The following is a 22,521-nucleotide window of genomic DNA, read 5'->3' as shown; positions in this document are numbered from 1 at the left end:
ATGCCGCCTCCTCCGCCCATCCGTGGCCGCCACCCATGCCTATCGGGAACACGTCCTCGTCCGGTCCCCAGCCACCAGCATCATCCTTGGACCTCATCGCCTGCATCAGGCACGTTAGCAGATAGACATCATACAGCGGCAGAGCAAACCAGACGAACCTTGGTCAAGTACTCCTTGCTCGCGTTCAGGTGAAGCTCGATCTCATTCAGGAGACGGCTATGCTCCTGGGCGTCGACGAGCATCTTGTCGAGCTGGTCCTTCGAGAACTGCGGGACGGGGTCCGCGAACGTCACGGTCCCGTCCTGGGAGATGCTCCCGTTGATCTCCCCGGAGTCAATCTACAAAGCGCGGATCGACAGCCATCAGCGAACCTAACCCAACCAAGTGGTTCATAGAGAGTGGGAGAGGTGAACAATGATACTGAGATGAACAAAAAAGTAATAGAGACGATGCATACCATCGAGAGGATGATCTCGCGAACTTCCTCAGGGCTGTCAATCCCGACCTCCTTGCCAATGTCAGCGAGTCCAAGAGTCAAGTACGTTGCTGTGAGTTTCTTGATCAGCCACACTGGTGCACGATCGATCGCCTGGTTAATCAACCCCAAGTTCTTCTCCTATTACAAGCAAAAGTCAAACATCAACTCTCGCGAGGTCTGAAGTATGCTGAGATGCAAGTGCGCCTACCTGGTTAAAGATCTCTTGCTCCTTGGCGACGATCTGACGGAGAGTGCTGGCTTCCGCCGGGTATGCCTTGACAAAGTTGTTGTACGGCGTGTTCTTGAGTTGTCGTTGGAGAGCAGGAAGGGTGTATTTTGGAGGAGCTATCGTCTGCAACACCGCGTGAGAGTTCAGCCAACCATGAGTAGATCAGGCACCATACCTCGCCATACTGAATCAGCTGGACGAGCACCAGCTTTTTGAACGCCTCGAGCTGGATCGCCGCGGGCACTTGCGCGGGCGCGCTTACGCAGATTTCGAAAAATTCCTCGGCCTGCTGCCATCGTTTGAGCGAACCGAGGGCGATTCCACCCGCATAATGGTACACAAGGTTATCATTGTAGTGCAGATCTGAAAGCGAGGGGTCGACAGATGTGATCGGATGGGAGAGGACGGGGAGCGCAGCGGCGAAGTAGCGCTGTGTGACACAAAGCCTGAGGAAGATGGGGTGCAGCGTTGTGAGGTAGCTGAGGTTTGGCGGGTATCGTTGGACGAGGTTGGACAGTGGTGCGATCGCTCCTCTCGGCTAAACATCGTAATGCTCGTCAGCAAACATTCTCCCAGAGGGCGGGCAGGCGGAACACCGAAATCAACATCAACTGCGAAGTCCGCAACAACGCCGGGATAACACATTAGGAACACAGAAGATCAAGCACGTTTTGCAGATACAAAAGCAATGCAATATGGGACAATACTTGAAGACGGTAGAAGCTTGTGAATATTGAACTTCAACTCTATCGATACGCCCAATGAGGCCCTCCTATCGCGGAAAAAATGGGATGCTGCGACAATGGAACCATGGGTGCTGCACCACGATGCACCTTCACAGTCGCGATGACAGCAAGCCGTCCACACCAACTCCGCCAGGGCGATACTCGGCAGCGCACTACTACCAGAGCCGTATAGGTGGACGAGGGAAGATCCACGTAGGGCTCTGCGAGACATCCCATGTGATGCAGTACGAGAAGCCTGTAGTCGCAGAGTCCTGCCCGTAACAGCATTGGCAATGCAACGCGTGTCCCGCACGGGCAGCGATGCCTATCAGATAGAACACACTTGGAGGACAGTCCTGCCAAGTCCTCTTCATTGGCGGCGGTCACCAACGTCTTCCGTTTCGGATCTCAATGTAGAAATTTGAAGTATGAAAATTCCTTGATGGCCGGCTGCGAGCGGGGGTATGCGGCGGGCGATACGGCAAAATGCCATTTAATAGACCTGACCTGCCACATCCCACCCCTTTGACGGTAATTGCAAGTCGCAGGGTCGCGAATGCATGTTTCCGGGGTGGAGTCTAGCAGAAGTATCAGAGTCAAAAGGATAGACTCACGTTATGTGCTGCTTCATAGAACCGTACAATGCCCTTCCCAAGCAATGTAACTGCAAATCATCAGCGCCACACAACGCAACGGCATAGGCGGGAAGGCACACCTCGATCAGCTGCCAATCGTGCCTGTGGCGGATTAAACTTGCTCGCAAAAGCTTCGATTGCGTCTGGAAGAATCGCGTTCGCGACCGGGTTTGCAGTACTGATTGAGTGCAATCGCGCGGAACTGCGGTCCTCGTTACGGGTCTACGCAAGCCCTCCCGTAAGATGCGTGAGATGAACGTACAGGATGTATAGGTAACCCAGAGTATTTCTGTGGGGATCAAGCACCGCCAAAGGATCCTGTCCGCTGCCTAATGCACCTGCTAGGATTGTCTCCCGTACTTCCCTTGGTGCGAAGGTCTTCAGGTAGGAGGCGACAATAACCACGTTTGGGTTTGTCGTGATCTGCGTGAGGACGTCGTCCAGTGATGGAAGGCCATGTCCAGAAGCTCCAGCAGCACTCATTGATGACAGAACGGAAGGATGATACAAGGAGGAGGAAACCAGAAGGACGTCGTCGTGGACAAGGGGGACCCGCATACGCGAGCGGCAGACTGCAGCCACCGCTTAGATAGGCGCTCCAGATCCAGTGTTAGCATCAACGTTGCATAGTCTCTTTCTTTCATCCGCATTCGTAGGTCCTCTCACCAAACCCCCGTACAACAGCCTCTTATTGCAGAATATCTTTGCAGGTGAGTGCACTCAAAGCAACCAGTATATTTGAGACCGTGAATTCTCGTCGGGTAGAACTCCAAGCCATGCTGTTCTCCCTCGTGTCTCTCACTAATTGTGTGTCAGACGAAGGCTGCATGAATGGTCTTTCCCAGACGAGTCCTCTTCACCATGGGAGACCAGTCATGAAACAGAAAAGAATTGCATAAGGAGGGAGCGACCCGACCGATGTCCGGTTTCGACTCATGCTCTGCGGTCGAGACCTGATATCAGAATATCCGTTATGATAGCCACCGTCGGCTTCGACTGGCCGGGCTCGCAACGCCTCGGACTAGTATACCAGAGTTTTGGGATCTTCCGAAGCGAGAAGCTTGCGCTTGCGTACATTCCAGTCCGACGTCGTGGTTTCTCTAGCGTATATTCTTGATCAGTCGATTCTGATCCCACTTTCAATGACCACCCTTCAGTAACACAGTCATTTTCACAGGTTGGTCAGTTCCGGGATTGTGGCATCTATTCCCCAGGGTATCGATCGATGAACGGTATCGAAGAGACCTTGGAGCATGCCCTTTGGGCACCGCCCGTCTACGACATGAGTCGCAGCCCACGGAAGTTGTATGCTACCCATTTGCCACAAAGCCAGGTCGACGGCGGCCGCGATAGCTTCACTGTCTTTGCTCGCATGGCCAAATGGTACGTCGACCCACGGCCCATTGATTCATGGGACTTCCCATTTTACACACGTTCTATTCTAGGTGTCCCGACGGCTCAGTCGCGCTCGCTCAATGCGAAGATGCGTCATTCAGGTTCCTTCAATTGTAGGCGGCCTCGGGGAGGATTCGGCTCTTTCGAAACAGAAAACATCTGACTGTCCTCGGTCGTATCCAGACCTACAGAAATGCTCGGCATCTGTAGAGATGCCGTGCTTCCGTCTTCCCTGCCTGCGTGCTTGAGGCAATCGGCTCCCATCCTCGATTACGCATGGTATCCCACCGCCCATTCACGAGACCCAGCTTGCTTCTGCTTTGTGGCGTCAGTACGCGAGTGCCCGGTGAAGCTACTGAACGCATCTGATGGAAACGTAAATATCTCTCACCCGCTTAAATGTCCCGCCTATTTTCGGCTCATCCGCCTATCCTTGTCTGCCCTCCAGCTTCGCGCTTCATATCGCATAGTCGATCACCGTGAGCGACATATTGCGCCGCACAGCGTGGCGTTCAACATCGGTGCCAATAAGTGGATCGATCTTACGTTCGCGTCCTGTCCCGCTTGCTGATTGAGATGGATGCAACCCTTGCCTTTGTGGCGTCAGACTCTATTGCGGCTTCGAGGACGCGATAGAAGTTTTCGACGTGCAGCGTCCCGGAGAAGGCATCCGATTGCGCACGACGCCTTCGAAGAAAAGTAGAGACGGTCTCAAAGGCAAGTTTTCCCGCATGTCGATAACCCTGGGAGCGCAGACGTACTCAGAGCGATGCTTATCGGTAGGAATCGTATCGGCGCTAGCGTTCGCGCCAGACGTGGCATCCGATCTCTACGCTGCGGGTACTCTCAGCCCCTCCTCACCCACTGCCTCCAACATCGCGATTTTCTCTGAGGCTCATGGAGGAGTCCCTCTCACGTTTGTTGGAGCCGAGGATCTGCAATCAAGCGGTGGAGCGGGATATGGGGTGCGGGCTAGCGTTTCTCAGGTGCGGTCCACAGCGTGCGTGCACGCGTGATAACGGCTCGAATGCTGAGAAGGTCACCAGTTGATGTTCAATCCCGGGAGACCTTACTTGCTATACGCGTCCTTCAGACGCATGGACGAGATTTATTGTTGGGATCTGAGAGGCGACATGTGCCGCCCGATAGAGGTCTTCAGCACGCAGGCCACGCAGCTGATCAGCGGGAGAACTCCGAGGTCCCTGACAAACCAGAGGCTCCGCTTTGACATAGACTACGCGGGGAAGTGGCTCGCCGTTGGGGACACAGTACGTCCGCTCCGACACCATGTCTTTCACACGGATATTGACGTTCCATGCACTCGTGCGCGTGGGTGATGAAAAGGAGGGTACCATCTTCGTGTTCGATCTCGCCCCACGAAGCGATACAGTTGTGAGTGCGAACAGCAAAGTTGGCCCTACTCCAAGCACACTGCCAGTGCCACGAACTTTGCCCACTATGCGGTATCATGCTCATGACGGTGGGTCTTCCTGTATTTGGGGTTGTTATCGCATTGTGCATCTGTCTCACGTCTCTACACGAATAGATGCGATAGGCTCTGTAGCGTTTCATCCGCTCCGGTCTTTACTGCTGTCAGTGTCAGGGTCACGTCATTTTGACAGTGATTCAAGTCCAGTATCATCGTCTGCCTCAGGCTCCGAAGAGGAAATAGACGACGGTGAACTCATAGAACAAGCGGAAACACCACCAAGGACACGTGCCGTGTCAAGGCGTCGCACTATACCACAGCCGACTGCATCAGACACCACGATCAGCTTGTGGAGTTGCCCGCCGGAGATGCAGAGCGAAACGTAGGAAGGAGGTAGGAGAGATGTCAATACAAATGCATCGTGCTACGATCAGTGTATTCCTGAAGAAGCGAAAGCATAGCATTACAGAAAACGCGATATCACGACTAGCGAGAGCGAGGTGGAATCACAAATACAGAAGGGAGAGGCCAGAGCAGACGAGAGCAGAAACGGAAGGGATGCGCATGATTGGCCAGGGTGAACTGTCTGTCGTCAGTCACTTTCCTGGAGGCTATTGTGGATGAGCTCTACAGTCGATTCCGAGCGCGGCTTGAAAGCGCATCGGAACGGCTTAGGGTACCTGTTGGCAAACTGGTTGACTTCATCATCCCGGAAATCAAATGCGCCGAAGACTCACGTAACAAGACCGCTGTAATAATCGCCGCTGGGCTCGATGATGTGCCCGTTAGCATCGCGAGGCTTCAGTAGGTCAAAGGTCGACAACACAGAAGCGATGCCGATCCAGACCGATGCCACGGCCATGTACCGGCCGGGACAAATCCTCCTGCCGAACCCGAAAGCTGCTAATTCTGCGTCGCGCATGTCGGACCGCAGACTGCCATCCTCATTGAGCCAGCGTTCTGGAACAAAAGCCTCGGGATCGGGGAACGTTCTTTCGTCGTGCAAGATCGCCCTGGCGACGGAGAGCTCAAAGAAGATGCTTCTTAGACCATTGATGAGACTCACCAGACATTCCCTACAACGATCGAACCTGAGGGTAAGTGGTAACCATTGTATACGTCGTCGGAGGTGAGCCGGTGGGGCACAGCTGAAGCAGGTTTTACTATGAGTATAGCTGAGGCAGGAGTGCGAAACACGTTTGACGAACCTAGCGGTGTCACTGGACGCCACCTATGTAATCAATCAATCAGAAAGGGATTTGCTACTAGCCTGATCGTAGAGGAGTTATTGACCTGAGAACTTCCTTGACCAGTGCAGTCACATAAGGCAAAGAGGGTTCATCGGAAAAATCGGGAAGACGGTCTCTACCGACGACACGGTCCACTTCAATCTGCGCCTTACGTTGAATGTCTGGGTATAGCAGCATCGCCAGGAAGAAAGACCCAAGTGCGGAGACAGTCTAAGGAAAAGAAGTTAGCATGTTCACAGCGTCAATACTGAAATATCCCGACCGTATCAGAGCCACCTGTAATGGTGTGGAATATTGAGAAGTTCCTTCCAATGTAGGGGTGAATAGAAACCGTACCCGTATATGCAGCCGCTGCCACACCGCTGAACACCTTCTCCTTCCGGCCCTTGTCTTGATCTTCCTTCAGCTCGGTCAACAAAGATGCGATCATGGAGGGGTGGGCCTTGCCCTCAGCCTGCATGCCCAGCGTTACTTATATCACATTGCAAGTGGACTGGAGTCAAGCTATCTCACCATTGCCTGTGTGACAGCCTTGAATGGGCGCTCAAGCATCGCATCGGTAGCTTTCTTCCACTCCGCAGCTTGACGCTTGAACGCCGCCCCTGGGAACCAGGAGGGAACGTACTTCACTGCGAGAGGAAACGTCAGCTTATGGTCCACCAAAGGAAAGAAGGTACTCACAGATGGGAATATAATCAACAAGGTACGCCCCTGCGTTTCCGGCCATAGAAATTGCATGCAGCGCGGTCTCTGCGGTGGCTATATACGGGTCGTTGCTTGGCTGGACGTCGATCCCATACGTGACACCCAGGATGAGAGATCCTGCCATACTAATCGCCGTGTATCAGTGATCTCGGCAACATCTAGCAAAGGAGGAAGACGCACTGCCTTAAGTGGGTCATGAAATCGTCGGGCGATTGGAGGAGACGTGAAAGGAGTTCCCGTGCAACCTTCAGTTCTCTCGGGCGGTAGCCTACGCTCGCGTTCGAATGGAAAAATTGATGGAAGACCCGGCGGCGCTCACGCCAATCGTCGCCGTAGTCCATGAAGAGGAAATGCCAGTTACAGCCGACCCTGTGATACAGGTTAGCGATGAGTTAACGAAAAGGCAGCGGTGACGTACAGCTCGTTCAGCATAGGCAAGCGGACCCTGTCAGTCCGTGAAGTTAACAGGCTGTCTCACCCATTGTCCATGCTCACAACATCAACACGAAACACGCTTACCTGTCGGAGTACATCAACGATCTTTTCTCGAACAGTTCATGCGCAGCTTGAGCGGAATTGACGACGACGACGGGAGTACCTGCGAGGTTGAGATGAATGACATCTGACCCTGTACGTAGTAACCACGTCAATCACGCTGATCCGAAGATTTTTTTGAAGGAACCTCGAGACGTACGGTACTCGCGACTCCAGCGATCATAAGCTATCCACTCATACTCCTTGGGTATATCGAAGACATTCCCAAGGACCGGGATGCCCTTGGGGCCAGGCGGGAGCGACCGCCTCCGCTGGCGAAGGAAGACGCCAATGGCCAGCGCGGCGGTGACGCATAGAGCAACGACCTGCAAGTCAATCATCAGTAGTGAAATGGGGTGTGTGTTGGGGAAAGCTAGTCAGCCTGTCGTTTGACACTGGGCGTATTTATCGTACCGCTAGGGTTTGTTCCCCGTGTACTCCGTCATATGTTCATGAGCCTCGGCAGTCCCTCAACAGGTGGGCAACGCCTCGCACACCGCAGGAACGTGGTTTAGCCGAAAGATGTTACGGCAGGCAGTATTGACCCATCCGTACTGCCCAAGGGACTTCCTGGATATGGTGCCAATGTTCCGGCGTCGAGGGAGTGCTCTGGCCCGCATAACGGTTAGGTAAAAGGCATTAAAATAGCACGCACGCTGTTTCGTTCCAGTTTTGCCCTTGCTGTCAGCGCCCAGTCTCTCTCTGGTCTTCCGTTGCCAGCCTTGTGGCGGCCTCGCTCGGAGATCCCCAGTCTCTCCTTCGGGAAGCCAGCCACCGCGGCTCTATTCCGAAGTTGCAAACTCGCATTCCCAGGTCCAGCTCGTGGTGCAAGGCCAGAAGCTGCAGGCAAATGACTGTCCGAGCCCCGATCGAACGCCGAACCGACCTTCTTCCTCACTCAGGGTCGTCTTTCATTTCGATGTGTATATGAATGGCACGAGCATCAAGACGTACGTATGTAACTATTGCACGCACTGGGCAATCAATATGCTAGGCTGACCTCACAAGCTGCGCGAATCGATGGGCTGCGATAGAGCCATGACGACCCGCCCCCGCTGTGTGTTCTTGTCTTGCTCGACCTCGATTACGACCTTCACCTTGTCAAACACTGATATCGTGATCTCCTGACCCCTGGCGGGAACTGTGATCGTGTAATTATCGGCATCAAACTGGATCTCGTGCTTGAAGGTCACGAGCCCTTCGATTCCCAATCTGCGAAAGTAAGGTTTCGATATTCTTCTCACCCCATACCAGATCGTACGGTTGGCTACGTACCTGGAAACGAAGACGCCGAGACCGTTTCTGAATGCTCGAATCACGTATGCATCCTCGATTACCGTTTCTTTTGAACTGCGGGCTTTGAGAGCAAGGCCGACGTAGAACTCGACGCTCGCTCTGCTCGCCATCTGGGCCATACGATGGCGCTTATTGACGATTTCGAGCACCCGTTCCACGTGGGATTTGGAATGAAGGCTGGCGTGGAGGGGAGCGTAGCCTATTGCCGCCGCGAGCTGACGGTGAGCGAGGACGTCTTGCCCACGGTGGGAGAACGATGATGAGATAACGGCAGCGACGGTCCAGAATGTTTGTCCTACCTGCGTAACGTCTGATCGGGCTCGTGAAGTGGGTGTAGATGGGGCTTGCTAAACCATAATGGCCGAAAGTGTCCCGAGCCACACTGCCGGAGCAGAAGTACTCCGCCGACAACATGCACCGGGTGGCCATGATGCGAACTAGCGTATTGAATGCAGGCTCGTTGGGGTCCTAAAGATACAATTGATGTGAAGACGGCGACAAGGCGCGCTATCGAGCATGCTTACAACACACTTGTCGAGAGATGCAGCGAGCGCGCCTGAGCTGGAAACGTCAAGTGTCATCCCCTTCCGCCTCCCCAGGATGTCCTGTAACTTTTCGAAATTTGTTCTAGGGGGTGGCAGGTGTCGCCTGTCGGCAAAGTCTTTAGCATATAGAAGCCCGTTGTGGCTAGGTGGAGTATAGACAGACCTGAGGACCGCGGTTTGTGGGAACGTCTCCTGGATCTTTCGCGCAACGCTGATATTGGCGAGGAGCATGAATTCCTCCACCAGGCTGTTGGTCTCACGAAGCTCCTTCTGCTCCACGTCGACGGGGTCCGATGACTCAGAGCTGTCGAGTTGGATTTTGACTTCAGGGGAAGCCAGATTGAGTGCGCCCGCCGCCATTCTCCTCTCCCTCAGTTTCCGGGCAAGATCGTTCAGCAACCGAATGCTCTCTGTAAGTTCATCTGAAAGGCCCCTGTCGACGGATGAATCATCATCTGAAACGCTCTCACGAACATATGGTTGACGTACGGGTCGTCCTTGCGAATTTGCGCCTCTTCGTACGTAAAAGCCGACTTGGAGGCAATCACTGATTTTGTAAAACGCACGTTGACGATGTCCGCCTCGGGAGATAGTTCCTGTGAGCAGATTCCTTCAGCGGGCCGATCTGCATGAGATAGTTATGACGACATGCCCAAATGACGGAGAATGCCAGACGTTCCACGTGAGGACGCAGGGAACAGAGGTTAGTCCCGAGGAGAGCGGGTAGCATGTCGATCCTCTTGTCTACCAGGTAAACCGTCGTCCCACGAGCCGCGGCCTCGCTGTCCATAGGAGTGTCAGGATGAACAAAATGCGACACATCGGCGATGTCTATCTTTCGCATCAGTATTCAGTCTCCAACAGCTAACGGGACGGACTTACGGACGCCGGCCTCGATGTTCCCATTTGGGAGACGGCGCGCGTGGAGGGCGTCGTCAATATCTTGGCAACCTAAACCATAAACCAACCTTAAACTCTTCCAGATCTGATCACGAGTCGCACCACGCACCAGGGGGGTCGATTGAACAGATGATGAGATCCCGTAAATCTTCTCTGTCCTTCCAATTTGGGTCGACCGGATTTTTCGGGGGCACGATCCACTTGTCACCCTCCACGGGGAGACAGTCAAGAATCGCCTTGCCGAACGGCCTGTAGGGTACATCGAATTCCAGGAGAAGCGACTCCTGCTCCGCTTCCTTACTCTGGACCTTTCCGAGGGCACGGATGAAGTGCCCCTCCGGGTAGCGAGACGTTCGTTCCCATCGATCGATTGTGACCAGGATCTTCTGCCCAACAAGCGCCGGAGCCTGGCGAGTTCGTAGCCGGATGCGCGGAAGTAGTCGGGAGACCGGCGTCGCGAAGACGGTTTGCTGAGACAGAGAGGTAGGATTTGTCGAGGTCAGAGATGTGCTATCGATGTGACACACATATCTGTAATGAGAACGAACGGATGTGTGAAGAACAAACTACAAATAGCTAGAAACTGCAGTCCACTCACGATCGCCAATTTCGCTTGATGATGCCAACGACGCGCCCAGTGGGTTGTTTGCTCGACTCCGCCCGCTTAACAGCTTCAGCGCGCAGCATTTTCTGCTCGGCTAAGGCCTCGTCGTCGTCTGTCTCCTCTTCTGAATCGTCCGCGTCATCGTTCTTCAGAGTAGCTATTGATGGTATAGTCCGTAAGGGCGCCATATCGTGAGATAACCTGGAGGCAGTACCTTCTTGGTCTACAACCTCATCCGCTGGCGCTTTCCAGTCCTTCTCGTCGAAAACCTCGACCGCGACGACGTCCCCTTGAACAGCACGGTTCATGTGCTCCCTGCCGACGAGAAGCACGGGTTTTTCGAAGCCGGGAACAGGCACGCTTCCCTGAGTATTGCGTCAGTCGCCGGCACGCACGATTGCCGGAGGACATGGGCGCACCTCGAGATAGTTGAACTGATTGGCGTTGAAGTGGCCTTGGTGCAGCCGGCCTGATTTCACACCTGCCAAGAGGGTCGTCGTCGGCAGGTACTGCGACGGGAGTAGTTGAACCAAACGAACACATGACACATGCGGAGAACCCACATCTGGATAGAGTGCTTGGCGGGCTGCCGCCGCCGGAGTAGGGTCCAGGTTATCTGAACCTGCGGCTGCAAGGAGGTCGAGTAATTCATTAGAGTCTTTGAGACCCTCAACGTATTTGCGGACTAGATTCTGGTTTTAGTGCGCTGCTTGCGACGGAAATACTCGTGAGACATACCAGATATGCAGGAGAGACCTTCCTTCTCAGCTTTCTGGCAATTGGCGACGTCATCGCTCATGAGGACTACAACCGGCAGAGGCGGCCTTGATTGACCCCGAACGGGCGGTCGTGCCAGAGACAAATGACAATTATACCACGAAGTCGCCTTGCGAATCCCTTTGAGGAAACATCGCCAGATTCAGTACAGCAGAAGGTGCGAACGGTCTCTATGTACCTCTGTCATTACGATCATTCGGGGACTCGCCTTCTTCACGAATCACAGCGGTTTCCCTGCAAGGTTGCTATAGGTATGCCAGCCACAACTAGTTGTCGCATTCACTCACGAGCGGTATTCATTGTAGAAGACCCAGATATTCTTGTCGTCGGCTTTTACCAGCGCTTTCAAACGGTTGTAGAGCGGTAGGGAGCGGTGCCTGACTTCTTCCATGACGGTTTGGAGTATTATGGTAGGTGGATTGAACTTAGGGGATTCCATTAAGTCCATCTAGATTTACAACATTGAGTTTGTGGGGTGGTATGGGTGTGGGACAACATCTTAGCGCAGCCAAGGCGCTGAGAGGAAAGTTCACGAGTCCCGGATACAGAGTGAGAAAGACAAACCTGAGACAGAAATATGTTCGTGTCGGGCAGCACGAAGTGCCCACTGGGGAACGAAGGGTGACTCAAAGAGCCGGAAGAAGGCAGGACTGCGTCCCGACTGCTCGCGCAGAGGGTGCAACTGTGCATGCCGCATGCAACATCGTCACGCAGGTACCGCTCCCGGAGGACTGACAGAGTTGCATTGGCTATGGAGATGCACCGTACGACAAAGTTTTGGACGCACCCTTTACGACCTTCCCCCTCGCAGTTTTCTTGAAGAACTTCCGTTGAGTGACCACCGCCTCCGTCCGAGGTCGCTTGCGAATCGAAATCTCGGGCATACAGACGAAAGATGTGCAGATATGAACGCCTGAGTATACCAGATGTTACATTTACCTTTGGAGACGGCAGAGGAGACGCTGCGATTGTGCAAGTCAAGGACAAAGGCGTCCGGCCCGGTGCGCTGTCCAAGAGATACGAAGCGGCGCCTCAAAGTAAGTAATGGGAGCAGAACATTTGACGCCACACCAAAGTATCTCCGACAGTCGGACGTTGAACACTCCGCACCAGTGCTTCCGGCGTGTCAGATGCACTATGCTTCAATCCTGTATACGGGTAGAACGTTGTGTTTTTTCCGTCTTCGCAGTCAGAGTACCGGTATCGGCGCAACGTCTGCAAGCATCACCTGACCCCACGAGGGAGGTATTATGGCACGCACGTTCGCCATTGACGCTGTATAAATGTCCGTTTCGTTGCCCATCTGGCTACTCGCCGCCTTGTCAACCATGAACCGCTACGTGGCGTGGTTGTCGCGCATTCCGGTCCTGTGCTACCTAGCGGCGCTGTCAGCAAGCCAGCCTGGCACCATATCGTCTGCAGCAGGTGTCTATAGCTCCTCAGTAACTCCGGCCAATCTCCCTTGGAATACGTACAACTACTGCAATGCCCCACACGTCAACGAGGAGCATTACTCGAAACCGACCAACCACCCGCATGCCAAGCTCATATACATGAACGCTGTGATTCGTCATCATAAGGCAGGTTCCGGAGATGAATCCAAGGGTGGCGGAGACTGACCAAGACCCATCAACAATGTAGCGGACTCCCGACAATCTCTATCCTCAAGAGAATGAGCTGAACTCCATCCCCTGGAATTGCACAAATTTCCCTCAGTTCAACTTTGGAGGGAGTCCTGCGGCACAGATCTTCCATAACACGGACGTTCCCTCATGGCACCCTTTTCTCTCACTCTTTTGGAACGGGACTTGTGACGAAGGCCAACTCACCGAAGAAGGTCTCATGGACGCCGTTGCACATGGACAGGTGACGTTTCTCCACCCTCCACCGTCAACCCCCCTCGGGAGGGCACTCCGGCTTCTCCCATGCTCGTCTTGTCCTCCAAAAGCTGACTTCCGTCTAGGACTTCTGGGAAGTCTATAGCCACAAAGTGGGGTTCCTTAAACATGTTACCGAGAAGCACATCTTCGTGCGAACATCCGTCGAGACTAGAACGATGCAGGTGGCGGGTGGTTTCGTAGCCGGCATGGATCCAGCGTTCGCGTCAAAGACCTTCCCCGTCACCACGCAGCCTTCTCCGGTAAGTGCCGTAGTTTTCAGGCAATAGACGTGAATTGTATGTACAAGGGATTGCCTGGGAGGTGATCATCTATGCAGTAGCCTCTCAGTAATGCGCTCCTGGAGGCATTGTTGCAGCAGACTGACGGCCTCGTGTTGCACGTTCCGGCCGTGATGGCCCTTTCTCAGGTCAGGCAGACATGTGGCGTTACGGGGCGAATGTCCGAGTGATCTTCTTGCAGGGCTCGGATCGCCAGGGGCATTGCTTTGAACCCCTCTTTTCGCAGTCAAGATGTAGATGTACGAGTAGATGAATGTCCGCTTATTCTGACTCTCACGCTGGGTCTTAACCATCCCAATAATGACCTCGGATGCGCAGTCCGTGAGATCTCGGGACCGTGTCTTGTGCGTGGTGTCACTGCCCGAGACGTCCCATCGTGTCCGTCTCTTCTCTCATCTCGCTATGTCCCGCACAGCTCCGCCTTGCCAACTTCTCTATATTACCACCGTTCATCTCAGTCGCTGACGACGTCTTCTTTCTCACAGATCGACTCCATCCCGCCGAACTATCCGTGCAACGGCGCGAACAACGTCCGCAACGCCTTCCAATCCGTCCCAGCATGGACGGATCATCTCCAGCAAAACGCAGACCTCAAGGCTCGGCTTGATGCTACGCTCGGCACCGCCGGCCTTGCCGACTGGGCGTCTTGGTGTAAGTTTTGGAATTAGACTTCTTGCTCCACAGAGACCCCTGTGCCCTGAGAGCGGGGAGCTCAGAGGCTGACCACTTGTTGTCGCCTGCCCACAGACGATCACTTCTTCGACACATTCTCCTCGCGGACGTGCCACGGCCACCCCCTGCCGTGCAACTCCACAGGAGGCTGCGTCTCGGAAGCCGATGCCGCAAAGGTGTTTGCTATCGGTGATTTCGAGTACAAGTGCGTTGAATCCTCCTCGGCTAGTTCCAGGCAGCCGATAGCGTGACGGGGTTGCTGACTTCGACTTCTGCTTCGCTGCAAAGCTATATTTGGAACGCTGCGGAAAACGCGACGACTTACAACCAACTGACGTTCGGGGTGTTCATGCAGGAACTCTCGCAGAACTTCAAGTTGTTCCGGGACGGCGGCGAGTCGTTCAAGTTGCGGTTTTACGTCGGCCACGACGGGACGATGATTCGTCTTGCGTCTGCCCTGGGATTCGGCAAGGTCGCGCCACTCCGGTGGCCTGCGCTAGGGTCCGAGGTCATCATGGAGGTGAGCTAACCTTGAAGGCTAGTCTCAACCTGATCGAGGATGCTGAGGCAGAGTGGCGATTGCAGGTGTGGGAGACGAACAAGAAGACGAACTTTGTGCGCGTCTTCCACGAGGGCACGGTAGTGCCCGGGTACGAGTGGATTGCGCTGGACACGTTCATTGACAGTCTGGATGCCCAGATCCCTGAAAACATTGCCGAGCAGTGTAACGCTTCTTGAAAGCGTGTTGTAGTACTCCACACCATCAACAACACAAGGCAGCAGCACATGCCATTGGCACTGGGAACCTCCTGTGTGTGAGGATATACGCTACTCCTATTCAATGCCCGTCCACCACGATGGCGAGCAGTATGCTCTCTGACCCTCCCGATCGCATCGCTCAACATAAACCTCATCTTTGCATGCAAGCTCGACGTCATTTGTGTAATTTTTCTAGAATTGACCAAGCTCTAACGATGCTCCTGCCCTGCTGTCCGGGGGGCGACGCTGGGGAAATTGACCGATGTTGGGCTGTGTTAGTTCTTCGCACGACGTGGGGAGCTCACACAGTTCGACGGCCTTACATTCCCTACTCGATGCATTGTTGTCCGTGATAGTAGTCACAACGTTCCAGTTAGACGGTAGTGACTAGTTCACAGATCTGCACATTGGTCTCATTGCGAGTGTACTCCGCGATGTGCCTTTGCTGCCGATCCGTGTACAACTTCCCGGGTCATCATACGCCACGTCGTCGAACTCAGACTACGGCCCGGGATCTTTGAGGCTCAATCCGAATGAGGCGCGCAACGACTACCTGACCTTATGCGTACAGTATCTCCGGCTGCTCCCCCAATTCCAACTGAGAGAATCACGCTCATTCGCCATGGAGTGGCTGTTCGCGACTGCAGGTGAGACCTCATCAGGCGTGTGCCCACAATATGTCACATTACCTAGCTTTTTAAGAGCGATCTCCAGGATTGTCGACATCATTGATAGCCTAAGCCACCACCGTCGGAGCAGGTCCTTCAATTCAGGAAAAGCACAACAGGAATACCTGAGGTTCTCAATGTCTTCAAGTGTATCATGCATTATCTCGGACACGATGAGGAACCACAAGTATATATGGTTCGGAACCATTTGCAAGTAGAGTCTCCTGCCTGAAGAGTATACTATGGGAATACTGCCGACAATTCGGAGTCGGCACTCGTCGAAGTTGGTCTTGCACTACCCCGTCGAAAGCTCCCACAAGCGCTTTAGCGCTCATGATATTTCGAGGAACCGAAACGCCAGGGCGCTACAGAGGTTTGCCCAATCCAAACAGCCTCTTCAAATCCGGTGGCCGCGAACCTTGTCATCTCAAATTAAGGACAAGTACGTTGAGGGTGTCCGTTAGTGGGTATATACTGTGTCAGAAGATCCATAGTGAAGTTGATGGGATTTGTTTGGCTCTTCGGTAGAGAATGGGCTAGGGCGTCTATCGAAGTCGAGACGCGTGGATGGCGGCGTCACCGTGTTCCCTTCCTACTCCTTGGATAACATTCTCCGGGCCCCCTCTAGGTTTCTGCGGCCTCCATGAGGCTCCTATTCCTATTCTTAATCTGCTTGGCCGCTTGCACGCATGCTCTGCACTCATACGAGGTTGGCGTGACTGACTGGCACAAGCCTCTCGCTGGCGTACCTCTGGTTCAATCGCATTCTACAGCACCGGTATTCCACAGACGGAGATACCAGGATGGACAGACGAGCAGTGTCGTTTTAACGGCCACGCAGAGCAACGTGCTTGCAGCGATCCATTCGGCGAATGGATCTATAGGTGAGTGAATGGACCTACATCCTCTGTACACGCGGGGCTCAGGAACCAACGTGGTCAAGTGTAGCGTGGCGACATATATTCGATGATGATGACCATATCATCGGTTTTCAGAGGGACACAGATGGTGAGTGTTTCCCTCAAGTGAGTTCCTGTTGTCCTGCCAGTTGCTGGTGGTATTGGGTTCCGCATCTCTGGGCGAATGTAAGGGACAAGTTGCTCTGTTTAAGTGTTCAGCATGGGGACGATCACATGCTGGCACTCACATCAGCCTTCCGTGACCACAAACTACCTTTGTTAATCTACCAATGCGACCGTATGGGGATGCAGCCACCTCTTCTCAAGGCCAATACATTAGTGAAACCGTTCAGGAGATACTGCCAGAAAGCTATCGGAGATTCGTAGACCTCGAAACGCTTTAGGCAACGACCCTCATGCTAACGTTTGTCCACAGTCGTCGTTGCCCTTTCCGGTCCTGGAGGGGCTAATTATCGCGTCTTCGACTCCGATTCAGGACATCTACTCCTAGAGAGGAGACTACACGATCTCGCAGCAGGCCGCCTGCAAGAGCCCGAGTCCCTGGGCACCGCTGTAGGCTTCGGAGCGGAACAGAAGGAGAGAGACATCTACGTGCTTACCAATGGCCACACGCTCCGCCGTCTTGACCGTCATACCGGCGAAGTGAGATGGGGATGGACAGCGCCTGATCAGACGTATGGATTCCCAATTCGACACTGGTGATGGTGACACTGATTATCTAGAGCACAGTTCTTCTGTACTCTATTCGAAGTTCTTCGTAACACACTCCGCGGTGTATCTTCTAGGCCTCTCGAAGTCGTTCGCGTCATACACGCTGCACGTTACGTCCCTCTCCCCCGATAGAGGCGAGGTCATCTACTCGGGGAATGTCCCTTCCAGCATCAAGACCGGCTTCTCGCAACCTTTCTTTCTCAGTGACGTGAGCGCACCCGACACCGTGCCCCGCGTGGTCTGGTTCGAAGACGGCAAGATCAAGTCCCTCGAGCTCGCGCCGGAACTGATTGCGAGGCCTGCCACGGTCAAGGGCGCAGCTTACAAGACGATCGAAGACGTTGGGCTTTCCGAATACGGGCAGTTCGTTGCCATCGCTGAGAATGGTACCGGTAGGGTGATTAATCTCACCCCCGAGGGTTTGAAGATAATCTGGGAGTACACCGATTCGGTGCGTCTTTTCGCTGCAATGCTTCGCCACCGGCTTGCGGACGCCTCGAGTTGACGGCGTTCCTCCCCACTCATTCCCATTCCTATCCTCATTCCATCAGGCCACCTCCCCAACCCGTAGTGGCTCCATTTACTCCGGGGGTCTGGATGTCGACGGTCATCCGTATATTGCGCGCGTGTTCTGGGCGCATTCGCTGAAGGCGAGTTCTATACTATATCTCGACAACAGCTGACACTCATCAACGTTTTAGACGATGTCCGCCCACGTCTTTGCTCTCCACCTCGCCGAAGGGAAGGGGCTAGTTACGGGATACACGTTCCCGTTCAAGACAGGGGAACACGGTATCATTAAACATGTACGCCACTATTCTAATGTCTCCTTTGCGCGTTCTCTCATCTCGCTTTCCGTCAGGTCGCAGTAGAAGCGGCCAATCCGGAGCATTACAGAGTCCTCGCCAGGCTGGCGGTGACTACCACGACCGGTGCTGTTCAGATGTGGCAGAAGGACCAGCTGCAATGGACACGTGAAGAGGGATTGGCCGACATCCGCGTTGCCGAATTAGTCGAGCTTCCAGAGAGGAAAATCGCACTCCATCTCGACAGCGAGCACGAAACGTTTGGGGTGCGTGTCGCCCGCCAGCTTCTGGACGCCCAGGTACGTCGTCCTCTCCTCTGGCAAAGAGCAGTGCCCTGCCCCTGAGCGGGGCCCTCTTCGAAAGAAGCTAATTCCGAGTTCGGAAACGGATAGGACTTCCCGCAATACGCAGTAAACTTTGTGCGACGCTTCGTCACGGGCTCGTACACATCCGTCAGCACCCCCGTCGTCGCGCCTACCAACGCATCCGAGCCTCTCTCGCGTGATGCGTTCGGGTTTAGGAAGGTCATCGTCGCCGCGACACCGTATGGGAAAATATACGGCATTGACTCTGCGAATGGGGATGTCCTCTGGAGTCGTGTCTTTGGTCTCGGTTGGGCGGCGCAAGTCGGCGGACAGATCATCCCCGCCAAGTTGTTTGTCACGCGGACAGTTAACGACGGCGAGTCGCCGCAAGTCGTGCTGGTGACACAGAGAAAAGCGAGCAATGTAAGGCAAGGTGCTGTCCTCTCCCCAGCTTTGACTCATGTGAAAACCTACAGGGCCTCGTCGACACCGTTCTCTTCCACGTCGATGCTTTGACAGGCGAAGACGCTCGCAGGCAGTCCCCCAGCAACGACCTCTTGCAAGGCGAAGATGTGGTCTCGGGTCCCCTCGTCGAAGCCTTCCTCCTTCCTACTGACGCCGGTCGCGCAGTCGTCCTGCTCGACGAGTTTCTCCAGGTCCACCTCTACCCGAACTCCGACGAAGTCAAAGCCGCGTTCGCAGCCGTAGCGCCCTCTCTCCGCATCCCGCTCCGCTCCGGACCGCCCGGCCAGCGTCGCCTGACGGGCCACCAAGTGCCCTCTGAGGTCGAGTTCACAGGCCTGCACATTGCATACCCGACGTGGTCGCTGCCGTTCCCCACTGGAGAGGACATCTTCGCGGTCTTCGCGCGCCCGACGGATCCTGTCGCGTCGCTTGGGAAAGTGCTCGGCAACCGCACGACGTTGTACAAGTACCTCAACCCGAACCTCGTGGGCGTCGTGACGGGCCCGCCGTCGACCGCACCGTTGAGCGAGAAGGCGACGTGTGGAGTGTACTTGCTTGATGGCGCGAAGGGCACGATAATATATCATGCTATCTTGCCTTCCGTCGGGGGCAGGTGCGATGTCAAGGCGACGCTGGTGGAGAACTGGCTGGTGTACCACTACTATGACCCTGAGGTGGTCGTGAACCAGGCAAAAGGGTACCGAGTCGTCTCTGTTGAGCTGTATGAGGGCCGAGGCGTTGACGACAAGCGTAAGAGGTACGAACGTTGGTTGCGTCTGCCCATGCTGTGCGGAGACTAACCCTGCGTGCAGCTCCGACATGTCTTCGCTCTCGAATGCTACGACAGACGTGAGCGTGTACGAGCAGGCGTACGTCTTCCCCCGGGGCATCCGCACCATCACGCCGACGTCGACCAGCTACGGCATCTCCGTCAAGGACATCATAGGTGAGCTGCCATATGGCCCGCACAACGCCGATGTTAACCCATGTTCTAGTGGCCAACGAGAATGGCCAAATTCAGTCATTCCCCCGTCGCTTCCTGGACCCGAGGCGTCCGAAGCACAAGCCGACGACCGAGGAGGCTGAGGAATGGCTGATCCAGTACGACCCAGTGATTCCTGACGACCCTAAGCGGGTCTTGTCCCATCACTACCAGGTAGGTGCATCCACTCGAAATACCGAATAGCACCCACTCAAAGTATTCTGCGATTATTGCAGGTGGCGAAGACACAAAAGATTGTTACTTCGCCGGCCCTCCTCGAGTCAACGTCGCTGGTGTTCGCCCATGGGCTAGACTTGTTCTTTACGCGGATTGCGCCATCGAACACTTTCGACGTGCTCAGCGAAAGCTTCAACAAGCCGCAGCTCGTGGTCACCATTGCGGGCCTCGCATTCGCCATCGTAGTCGTGAAGCCGATTGTGGCGAGGAAGAAGCTGAGGGAGCGGTGGTATGACTGAGCGGAGCTAGACTGTGTTCTTGTCTGTGTTGCGTTCCTGGGTATTTATGTGTACCTTTGTCCCTATTCCTCTATACGTAGAATCACACAGATTCGCAACGGCCCATGAGTGTTGCTCGATGCTCCACTAGTTTCTACCGTGCAAGTATCTTTGCGATGAAGCACTCTCGTTTCGATCGCATCGCGTTGGTCGGGGTCTTAAGTGTTTGCTAGGCTGAGCTTGGCCAGCAAACACGACCACACTCAAGCTTATTTTACCTCGTCGCTTCCTCGCTTGGCAGTGTCTCACCTGTTTTTGTTACGCGGTAGGAACTTCGGGATCCATTCCGAACTGAGCTATCCGCCAAAGCATCCAAGATAGTGCACATCGTACACCCAGGCTGCAACGAGGCCCTTCTATCCCTCCGTGCCTTCGGCGAGTCACTTACACCTACCGAGACGGTTTCATTGCGTGAAACGCCGGCTCGTTCTCGATGCCTGCCGTATCCCCCTCCCTCCTCAAGTTTGCCTCCAAAGGCCAGCCGGCTATCTGGCAACTTGACCATGCAGGGCAGCAGCATGCATTAACCGACGACCCCCACTTGCCCTCCGGCTTTTACCACTACTTTCTCAGCCCCTCTGAGACCAAGACCAATTACCGTATCGTGGACGACTTTCGCGCATGGACGTTTCCCGTGAGCGTTCCTCCCCACTGGTCTCCATCTAAGAATGCCGAGGAGGTGGTGGAACTTCGGGTCCGTTACACCAAGTTTTCTTCCGCGAGTTTTTCCCACGCGTTCAAAATGGACGACGGGTACTGTCTGATCACTAAGTACCCCAACGGGGCGCCGTTGGATTGCATGGAGACTGCCCATACTTGGCACAATAAACCTAGTTGCAGCTTGCGAGAGCGTTCATCCCGTACTCAGGGATTAAGAAGATTGCCTCGCAACTGCCGTGGCCCTTGTATTTTGTACGAGACGGACTTCCGCCAGTGTACTCCACGTCACATCGCCATACTGTATGAATGCCTGCTGTATAATCATGCGTACGCTGTATATCTTCGTGTCCCATTATTTCGCTTCCATTCGTGCCGCGCTCTCGGGCCCGTAGAGACTACAACGAGGTATGCAAACCTCTGGGATATCGGGCCAGGGAGGTATCAAACCTCCCAACCCACGCGGTCTGAGTGATACGCGTCGGTTAGAGTTTCGGTTAGGGTTCGGTTAGGGTTCGGTTAGGGTTTGGGTTTGGGTTCGGGTTCGGTTAGGGTTTGGGTTTGGGTTTGGGTTAGGCACTGCTCACACCTCCTCCTCCCCCAAGAAGGGAGTCCGTCTGTATTTATCGCGCGAACGAGGCTTTAGAGTGCCCGCCTGAGTGCTCCCGGCTCGGGGGACCCCCCGAGCGCAGCGAGGGAGGGGAGGGAGCACGAATGGCGGGTCCTCTTCGCGCAGCCCCCATCAAGCGCCACAATGGTAACTTCGATCATCAAAAAGTGCGCGCTGATGCGCCAGCGTCGGTGGTCTTCCGTGTCGCGCGTCCCCCACACTCCTCGCCCGCTGCACCTGCACAATGCTCTCCGTCAGTTGGACAACGCTGTCTCCTCAATTGCGACTTCCTCAGAGAAGGAAGTGTCCGCTTCTTCGAGCTCCTCAAAGTTTGTTCAAGTACAAACTCAGTCTGTAGCCTCCCTCAATTCTCCCACTTTATTTTTTTCCTCTCCTTCTGAGCCGGCGCCTGAATGGTGATGGACGATTGATGTGACCAGAGGCCCCTTCCAGAGCTACTCCCCCGCGCGAATATACCTCAGAAAAAACAGTACACCATGGCTAGAATACAAACTCAGCAACTGAGCTGAGGAGAGGTCAACGAGCAGCGGAACGACGACCGACGCTGTAGACTAAGCGAGGCGGGAGGGCGGGCGGGCGCTTGCTGCTTCAATAGGTGAGGTAGCCGAATGGCGCATCGATGGAGGGTCGCGTCGGGCTCATTCTCCTCCCCCAGCATGTGTCCGGTGAGGCTTCTACTCGTATTCTGGTGGATACACATCAAATGCATGTATGCTGTAAATTTCATGTAGTTCTGACTATGGGAACAT

The 22,521-nt window shown here is 54.5% G+C and overlaps 6 protein-coding genes across 6 annotated transcripts; 3 read left to right on the top strand and 3 right to left on the bottom strand.

Annotated features, from left to right (window-relative positions):
- Nucleotides 1–128: 128 nt before the first annotated feature.
- On the bottom strand, nucleotides 129–2,550 carry DICSQDRAFT_60545 (uncharacterized protein; the record flags this gene model as incomplete). The annotated part of the gene is made up of 7 exons (XM_007365798.1): nucleotides 129–338; nucleotides 458–616; nucleotides 687–830; nucleotides 883–1,245; nucleotides 2,047–2,096; nucleotides 2,148–2,269; nucleotides 2,330–2,550. The coding sequence occupies 7 exons, from the start codon at nucleotides 2,548–2,550 to the stop codon at nucleotides 129–131; spliced, it is 1,269 nt and encodes a 422-aa protein (XP_007365860.1).
- A 742-nt stretch (nucleotides 2,551–3,292) lies between these two features.
- On the top strand, nucleotides 3,293–5,277 carry DICSQDRAFT_60427 (uncharacterized protein; the record flags this gene model as incomplete). Its single annotated transcript, XM_007365797.1, has 8 exons — nucleotides 3,293–3,450; nucleotides 3,513–3,563; nucleotides 3,646–3,838; nucleotides 3,911–3,993; nucleotides 4,070–4,448; nucleotides 4,509–4,730; nucleotides 4,807–4,942; nucleotides 5,009–5,277. The coding sequence occupies 8 exons, from the start codon at nucleotides 3,293–3,295 to the stop codon at nucleotides 5,275–5,277; spliced, it is 1,491 nt and encodes a 496-aa protein (XP_007365859.1).
- Nucleotides 5,278–5,483: 206 nt separating this feature from the next.
- Nucleotides 5,484–7,721, bottom strand: DICSQDRAFT_60521 (cytochrome P450; the record flags this gene model as incomplete). Its single annotated transcript, XM_007365796.1, has 12 exons — nucleotides 5,484–5,571; nucleotides 5,629–5,904; nucleotides 5,958–6,039; nucleotides 6,100–6,122; nucleotides 6,185–6,351; nucleotides 6,473–6,595; nucleotides 6,655–6,770; nucleotides 6,823–6,971; nucleotides 7,027–7,215; nucleotides 7,265–7,291; nucleotides 7,366–7,474; nucleotides 7,541–7,721. The coding sequence occupies 12 exons, from the start codon at nucleotides 7,719–7,721 to the stop codon at nucleotides 5,484–5,486; spliced, it is 1,530 nt and encodes a 509-aa protein (XP_007365858.1).
- A 660-nt stretch (nucleotides 7,722–8,381) lies between these two features.
- Nucleotides 8,382–12,386, bottom strand: DICSQDRAFT_147144 (RNB-domain-containing protein; the record flags this gene model as incomplete). Its single annotated transcript, XM_007365795.1, has 18 exons — nucleotides 8,382–8,592; nucleotides 8,656–8,911; nucleotides 8,976–9,144; nucleotides 9,201–9,324; nucleotides 9,385–9,654; nucleotides 9,711–9,817; nucleotides 9,874–10,052; nucleotides 10,104–10,172; nucleotides 10,231–10,652; nucleotides 10,720–10,882; nucleotides 10,940–11,090; nucleotides 11,145–11,234; nucleotides 11,289–11,410; nucleotides 11,464–11,622; nucleotides 11,681–11,736; nucleotides 11,790–11,950; nucleotides 12,067–12,233; nucleotides 12,290–12,386. The coding sequence occupies 18 exons, from the start codon at nucleotides 12,384–12,386 to the stop codon at nucleotides 8,382–8,384; spliced, it is 2,973 nt and encodes a 990-aa protein (XP_007365857.1).
- Nucleotides 12,387–12,830: 444 nt separating this feature from the next.
- On the top strand, nucleotides 12,831–15,193 carry DICSQDRAFT_155169 (phosphoglycerate mutase-like protein; the record flags this gene model as incomplete). Its single annotated transcript, XM_007365794.1, has 7 exons — nucleotides 12,831–13,082; nucleotides 13,144–13,368; nucleotides 13,466–13,642; nucleotides 14,167–14,332; nucleotides 14,429–14,558; nucleotides 14,642–14,873; nucleotides 14,939–15,193. The coding sequence occupies 7 exons, from the start codon at nucleotides 12,831–12,833 to the stop codon at nucleotides 15,089–15,091; spliced, it is 1,335 nt and encodes a 444-aa protein (XP_007365856.1). The 3' UTR covers nucleotides 15,092–15,193.
- A 1,213-nt stretch (nucleotides 15,194–16,406) lies between these two features.
- Nucleotides 16,407–20,547, top strand: DICSQDRAFT_155168 (uncharacterized protein). Its single transcript, XM_007365793.1, has 12 exons — nucleotides 16,407–16,664; nucleotides 16,729–16,788; nucleotides 17,116–17,374; nucleotides 17,430–17,862; nucleotides 17,963–18,061; nucleotides 18,113–18,217; nucleotides 18,274–18,516; nucleotides 18,610–18,945; nucleotides 18,999–19,744; nucleotides 19,800–19,933; nucleotides 19,983–20,143; nucleotides 20,206–20,547. The coding sequence occupies exons 1-12, from the start codon at nucleotides 16,424–16,426 to the stop codon at nucleotides 20,443–20,445; spliced, it is 3,057 nt and encodes a 1,018-aa protein (XP_007365855.1). The 5' UTR covers nucleotides 16,407–16,423; the 3' UTR covers nucleotides 20,446–20,547.
- The last annotated feature ends 1,974 nt before the right edge of the window (nucleotides 20,548–22,521 follow it).

The sequence above is a fragment of the Dichomitus squalens genome (genome assembly GCF_000275845.1).
Source record: "Dichomitus squalens LYAD-421 SS1 unplaced genomic scaffold DICSQscaffold_14, whole genome shotgun sequence".
Taxonomy (NCBI): domain Eukaryota; kingdom Fungi; phylum Basidiomycota; class Agaricomycetes; order Polyporales; family Polyporaceae; genus Dichomitus; species Dichomitus squalens.
The sequence above is the reverse complement of the archived record's forward strand: the minus strand, read 5'-3'. Positions and strand labels throughout refer to the sequence as shown.